Raw genomic sequence first — 7,597 nt, forward strand, 5'->3', positions numbered from 1 at the left:
GCCATTGTATACAGATGAATTCCTTCTGTATTAGTCATGCAACATATTCATTTATCTTTGTTGACTGGACAGATCATCTTAATAAAACAAATATATTTGTACTTGAGGAGTGCATGCATCAAGATGGAAGAACTAATATAAGGTTTTGCAATGCCTTATTACTAAGTCACAGTTTATGAATTTTTCGAATATATGACACAGATATGGGTATTCCTTTTCTTAAATGATGCCAATCTAGAGCCACTGTACTATAACTGGAATATGATTTTTGTAGATTGTCTCATTTTTGGTCAGATGGAAAAAGATTCAGGCAAACTTTTGCATTAATATGGCCGCAAAGATTATGGGAAATGGTTTCTGCAACTTCAACATCTATCTGTACATCTACTGAAATCGGAACAATTATTTCTTGGCTTAATCTGGCAAAAAGGCAATTAAAATAAATTTCCATTGGATTTTTATCAACAAAACTAGTTAATGTATTGGGTAGAAGACACACATTACCTGGTTGATACTTCCTTCTGTGCAGACAGTAACAAACTTTGCCGTGTCCTCCATCTCGATTAATTTAGAGGGATAGCCATTTTACTTCTAATCTGACAAGCAATATCATATTAAGATTCATGATCAAAGCCAGACTCAAACTACAGAAGAGAAAAAGCATGACTTAAGCCAATGTGGTTAATAGGACCAAGTTATTTACACTAAACCCCTACCTTCCACTTATTAACTACATCCTATAGACCTATCATGTATTTCCTACAACTAATGTGAGATGACTCAATCAAATGCCCAAACAAATCAAAACAGAATATTGTCAAACGAATCATTAGACTGAATTACAAGAATGGTCAAATAGGAGGTACTGGAAAAAGGAATTTCTTAATACAAGTGAACTATATGGATCAAACATCTAGTTTAAAAAAACATCATTAAACTAATCAACACATTAAAAACATAGAAAAAAATTGTTTTTGCGTTTCAAATGAACTTACCAAACTCCCATTTCTATGTTGGATGGTGCCGCTATAAATGATCCAGTTTGCAGCAATACCCTCTGCTCATATCAAAAGGCATCGGCCTTCCTACTTCTACTTCCCCACTGGCGCCGACGGGCTCTCCTCTTTCTCCCATCCTTCTTTGCTTTAGCTTTCTCTTTCAAGTCTCTCTCACCGCGTCTTTTGTACATCTTGAAGGTCATCTGTCTCGCTGCCGCCATTTTCCTTACCTTCTCTGTAATCTCTGCAGCAATTTGTCTATTGTACAGCTTCCGCAGACCTCGCATGAGCTTAGCGAATGTATCTGGCTGAGGCATTACCCCAGCATCCATCATATCCAAACAGTAAGAGCAAGCATCCTTCACATGCCCATTTGAGAAGAGAGCATGAATCCAGATTGTCCATGCATACACATTAAGCTCACAACCTTTAGCTATTATGCAACTCCAGACATCTTTAGCCAATTGAAGCTTATCTGCCCTTAACAGAGAATTCAACAAGTCCTTCAGAATTCCGTACTGGGGAGCAGCTAGAAGGCCTCTTCCTACCATTTCATTGAAGTAATCACAAGCTTCTACCAAACAATCATTCTCAACAAGCCCATTAACCATGATGACAAAGGTTTCAACACCTGGGCTGATGCCATTTGCTTCTAACTCATTCATGAGTCTCATACCATCTTCAGTCTCACCCAATTTGCATGCCAGACGAATTACTGTGTTGTATATGCTTGAGTCAGGCAACACGCTAATCTTCCTCATCTCCTTCATAAGATCTAGGCACTCCTCCAGCTCTTCCTTCTTCTCATGAGCTAACATGAAGTACAAATAAGTTGTCTGGTTAGGAGTATGCCCTTTCTGTATCATAGCATCTAAAAGCTCATAACCTTTCTCAATCTTACCCGATTTACAAAACCCACTGATCAAAGTGGTGTATGTAACAATATCAGCTTCACACCCATTGCCCTCCATATCCATAAATACTCTAACCGCCTCTTCCATCTTTTCTCGAGCACAAAGTGCCTGAATCATAATGGTATATGAAGTTGCATTTGGCTCGCAACCAGTCCTTTTCATCTCTTGCAAAAGATGGAAAGCATCCACCATTTTACCTGCCACTGAATATCCATTAAGCAAATTGTTATAAACCACAATATCAGGCTCAAAACCTGCTTCCCTCATTTTCACCAACACAACTTTTGCCTCCATCAAGTTTCCTTCTTTACACCAACCATACAAGAGCGACGTGAAATGTTTTATTGTTGGCTTGAATCTTATCCTCATATCCTCAAATAGCAAAGCAGCTTCCTTTACACTACCATTCTTACACAAAGCATCCAACAGGCATCCGAATACATATTCATCTGGCTCACACCCATATTTCGGCATCTCATCCAACACTTCAATTGCCTTTTTCACCATTCGTGAAGACGCAAATCTCCTCATCAAAATAACAAAAACCTCAGGAGACAGAAGCTGGGGATTTTCTTTCCTCATCTCCTCGATAAGAGCCCAAACGGCTCCAAACTGCCTCATTTTCCCTAAAATTTTAATCATTGATTTATAAACATCATAACTATGCCTATAACCAGGCTGTTTTGATGCCCATGCAAAGAATCTGTATCCTAAATTCCCAGCATCACCACAGCGGTTAAGTACCCTCTCTGTCAATCCAGACCTCATCATAACACCAGATTCCTGCAAAGCAAGTTCCAATTTTGGTACTCGAGAATGGAATTTCCTCAGTATTCTATATACCTTCTCAACATCAGCAGCAAAGTCATCATGAGTTTGAATTTGGCATTCTGTGGACGGTTCTGTGTCATTCTCGAGGTGTATAAGGTCAAGCACTTCTCTTGGTTCATCCAATCTGTTAAAGATTCTTTCTTTGGAAATGGGATTGCCAGGCTTGAGATTATGGGTGAGTTTTGGTGGGATTTTCGATGAACCTAGCCGTGAATGAGTAGAAAAGAATAGGGGTTTTGATGATTCAAGGAATTGAAACAAGAAAAAAGGCTCTCTTCCCAGAGGTCTTGGATTGCCAACTGATAAGTGAACCTGGTAAATGGAGTAAAGGCATAATTTTTTCGAGCAGATTCTCTGCATCATTTCCCCCCTTTTCAGCAAGTGAGCTCTCTTTTCTTATTTATCCCATTTCTTGTAGTTCTCAATCCTAATATCCAAGAAGGGAAATCTGCACTAACCACATCTGCAGTTCAATCTACCAATGGCATCTCGTCCATCCTGCTTTCATCATTTGGATGTTTGTTTTTACCTCTACATTGAGTTGCCCACATCATCCCTCACACTTCATAAGGATATTCAGCATGACCACTGCACATAAACATAGAAATGCGGAGCGCATAAGAAACCAGCGAACCTGAGCATACACATATATATTACTTAACATAAATACATATATTATATTTCACTAACAAACAAAATACTATATACATACACATATATATTACTAAATATATATATTAAAAGACATGATTTGACAATGAACAGTACCTTCCGTCTCCCAAATCCCAACATCAAACCTACACCACTTATTTTAGAATATTTTATATTATATCAAAATACAAATCCAAACATACCATATATCTCAAAACACATACTAACTTATCTCTATTTTTCTCTCTCTATCTCCAAAACACCAAAACAAAAACACCCTATTTTTCTCTCTCTATCTCCAAAACACCAAAACAAAAACACCCAAAACATTAATCCAAACATAATGGATGGGTTTTTGATTTTTGACTTTTTTTTTTTATTATTATTATTATTATTATTATTATTGTTATTATTACTACTACTACTACTATTATTATTCTTATTATTTTACATCATGAGATCGAATCATAAAATTTTTACATAGATATAATTGAAATTAATATATGTTCACAATCTGCAAAATTTATATATTTATAAATATTAGTATAACATTGATGTAACTATCATCTTACATCGTTGAACAATATGGGTTAATCGGGCCATCAAAATTCAAATCAGACCGTTAGATATGATTAAAACTTACAAAAAAGTACTTTTGGTAAAGTTTTAGACTTATTGGATATACGGATGTTGAGATATCATACTCAAAACATAAGAGTAATCATTCAAGATGGTGTCTCGTTGAATCAGGCCATGTGATTTTAAATCATACCGTCTGATATAATCTAATAAACACAGTCTTGTATATAAATAAATTTTGTAAGAATCAGGTGCTCGAATTTTAAGATATCGTAATTATTAATTAAACTTTTTAATTTCATTATATATAATAAAATAATAATTAGAAGTTCAACCATCATCATCATCATCATCATCATTATCATTATTATTATTATTATTTTAAATCATGAGATCGAAGTATAAAATTTTTACATAGATATAGTTGAAATTAATATATGTTCACAATCTGCAAATTTTATATATTTATAAATGTTAGTATAATATTGATTTAACTATCATCCTATATTGTTGAACAATATGGGTTAATTGGACCATCAAAATTCAGATCAGACCATTAGACATGATAAAATATACAAAAAAATACATTTGGTAAAGTTTTAGATTTATTGGATATACAGATGTCGAGATATTGTACTTGAAGCATAAGAGTAATCATTCAAGACGGTGTATCGTTGAATCAGGCCATATGATTTTAAATCATACCGTTAATATGATCTAATGGACACAATCTTGTATATATTTAAATTTCGTATGAATCAGGTGCCCGAATCTTAAGATATCGTAATTATTGATTAAACTTTTTAATCTCATTATATATATAATAAAATAATAATTAGAAGTTCAACCATCATCATCATCATCATTATTATTATTATTGTTGTTATTATTATTATTATGATTTTTAGATTAATTCATAGAAATTACTAAATTTTGACATAAATTTATATATAATAAAAAAAGATAAGTGAATTACTTGTCAATTTAAAAAATGTTAACGCAATACAAATATATATTAAAATATAACATTAAGTTCTATATATCATATTAAATAATAATTTTAATTATAAAAAATATTATAATTTACTAAATTGTTGATTATATTTATTTTTATATAAGGATTAAATCTATAAATAAAAGTACCACAATTTATTATTATCCAAAATAAAATGTATGATAATATATGGTCAATTTAGATTATAAAACTGATCAAATATTAAATATAAAATTAAATATATAAAATATTCAAAAATAAAAATATATATAAAAAATAAAAAAAATATTCAACAGCTTGCGAGCTGGTGAACAACTAAAACTGAGCTCGAGCTCAAATTTTTCGAGCTCGAGTCAAACTCAAAGTCGAGCCGGCTCGACTCATCTGCCCCTAGTTATAATATAGAAAAATGTTGATTATTTAAGCAATTTAAATTTTCAAAACTAAAGATAAGTAATCAATGACTATAACAAATAACATAAATATTTATTAAAAGAAAAGTACTCTTAATTTTTACTTTAAATTAAGTAAATGGCTATTTAATCTAAGTAAATAGGCATTTTTTTAGACAAAAATGATAAGGTGTATTTTCAGATAAAATTAAAAATATTTAGCGAATGTATGTGTACTTATTCTCCCTAGATGTGTAAAATATTTTGGTTAAATATTCTACATAGAATTCTTTTAAAAGTATATTCAACTTAATTCTTTTAAAACTCATTTTGTTAGTCTAACTTCTTTTTTAGTTCAAACAATGAAATTATTTATTTTCTTATCTTCAGTATTAGTCGTGTATCTATTATAATAATTTATTACTTTAAATTTAATTTGAAGTTTAGAGTTATTAATTACTTTTTCATAATATTATTAAGAAAACATTACATAGTTCTAATTAACCCTAATAAATATTTTGATTTTTAGTTTAAATAGTAATTTTGTTACCAAAGCTAAGTTAACATCTTTAATCACCAAAGAGATTCGATTATTACCAAAGCTTCTCTTTGAGCTGAATCTTTTTCCCCGCTGCAGGAATTATAAATATGGATTAATTTACAACTTTCATTACATTATTCAAAATTCTAAGCAAGCACTATCTTGACACCTTTATATACAAAAACATATTTGTATAATAAACATGGAGGCCATAAAATTCAAAACCAAGGAAATCTCATACCAACTACCTAGCAAAAGCAACAATTCGAACAATATTCACTATTCACAAACCGAGTTGCAGATATCATTGCATTGCCACAAAATAATATGTTGGGGAACTTCCAAAAGTGGTAGTGCTGTAAGGAGACAAAATAAAGCAAAAGAAGACTCGTAAATTTTAATGGAGTAACCTGATTTCACGTCTTTGCGATCTTCCACTTCAAGGTCACTTACTTGAAAATCTAAAAAGAGAGGAAACAACTATTTAGATGCAAGAATCACATTTCTTCTGGTTCCAACTAAGCATAGCATCACACTTCTTTATTGCAAATCCAAGAGATTGGAAGACATATAAATGATGCAGATATTTGAACATATAGATACAACACAAGTACATAATTTGTTATATTACGTCCACCAAATTCAAAATTCACCCAAAAGGACTCACCTTTAACACAAGACTATTCACATTGAACAATATATACAACTTAATTTTTTAACAATAACCACCAATATTAAATCAAATCCATAGTCTATTCACTAGTGGAACACATAAAATTAGAGAAATAACAAATAAAAGAATAGTGACCATCAAACTGGGGAAAAAAATAAAAAGAAAAAGAGATAGGGCGCGGGTGTTTTACAACAAAAAGGGGCAGAGTTGCTGCCTCTGTTATCAACCAACACAGGCAGTCGTGCTGCCTCTGTCATAAAGAAAACAGATGCAGCGTTGTTGCCTCTGTTTCTTCATAACAGAGGCAGCAAGCTGCCTGTGTTGGTTGATATGAGCAGGTGCTGGAGCCTCTGTTAGATAACAGCAGCTGCAAAGCTGCCTCTGTTATTAACAGATAGAGGTCTGTCGAGGCAATTTTGCTGAACTGCTAACGAGGTATCAGGAATAAATTTTTACTTCAAATCATAAAGGTTTTACTTTGACCCACTAAAAGGATTCTTCATTTATATTTTCTCATTTTTTTCTCTATACTTCTAACTTACATTGGTGGATCCAAAATCAAACTAATGCCTCTAACAAATCCTCAAAAGATATACTACGAGGCCTGGTCGACCATTTTTGTCGAGCTCGAGTTCGATGAGATCCAAGTGTCTAACGCTACAACTTAACATTCAACAACTCAATCTCAACTTTAAACAAAATTTTCAGATTTATATGTGGTACAGTGAGGGAAACAATGGAGAAGAAGGAATCCAACAACAACAATTAAACAAATCATAGTGCCCCTGAATCTGATTAAACAAGAATTAAAGAATTAAATAAGATGCTAAAAACATACCCAAACCGAAGAAAAAGAAGGATAAATACTCGTTGCCATACTCGTCGGCGTCCTCGTTGCCGACTTGCCGTCCTTGTTGCCCTGAGTTTGGGGCAAGGATTCTAAGAGATGGGTTTGGGGAAGAATTGAGAGAGGAGAGAGAATGGAGATAGAAAGAGAAAGAGAGAAAGAAAAAGGAAGAAGAAA

General features: G+C 32.7%; 1 protein-coding gene across 3 annotated transcripts; it reads right to left on the reverse strand.

Moving 5' to 3' along the window:
- Window positions 133–7,597, reverse strand: LOC105158573 (putative pentatricopeptide repeat-containing protein At5g65820). 3 transcript variants are annotated; one of them, XM_011075364.2, is made up of 5 exons: window positions 7,412–7,597; window positions 6,311–6,361; window positions 1,900–3,331; window positions 996–1,809; window positions 135–596 (listed from the first exon to the last, which is right to left on the reverse strand). In XM_011075364.2, the coding sequence occupies exons 3-4, from the start codon at window positions 3,104–3,106 to the stop codon at window positions 1,067–1,069; spliced, it is 1,950 nt and encodes a 649-aa protein (XP_011073666.1). In that variant the 5' UTR covers window positions 3,107–3,331; window positions 6,311–6,361; window positions 7,412–7,597; the 3' UTR covers window positions 135–596; window positions 996–1,066. The 3 variants fall into 3 exon arrangements, with proteins under 3 accessions (XP_011073665.1, XP_011073666.1, XP_011073664.1); XM_011075363.2 differs by having other exon boundaries at window positions 133–591; window positions 996–3,331; XM_011075362.2 differs by having other exon boundaries at window positions 136–596; window positions 996–3,331.

Source organism: Sesamum indicum, linkage group LG3 (genome assembly GCF_000512975.1).
Source record: "Sesamum indicum cultivar Zhongzhi No. 13 linkage group LG3, S_indicum_v1.0, whole genome shotgun sequence".
Classification (NCBI taxonomy): Eukaryota; Viridiplantae; Streptophyta; class Magnoliopsida; order Lamiales; family Pedaliaceae; genus Sesamum; species Sesamum indicum.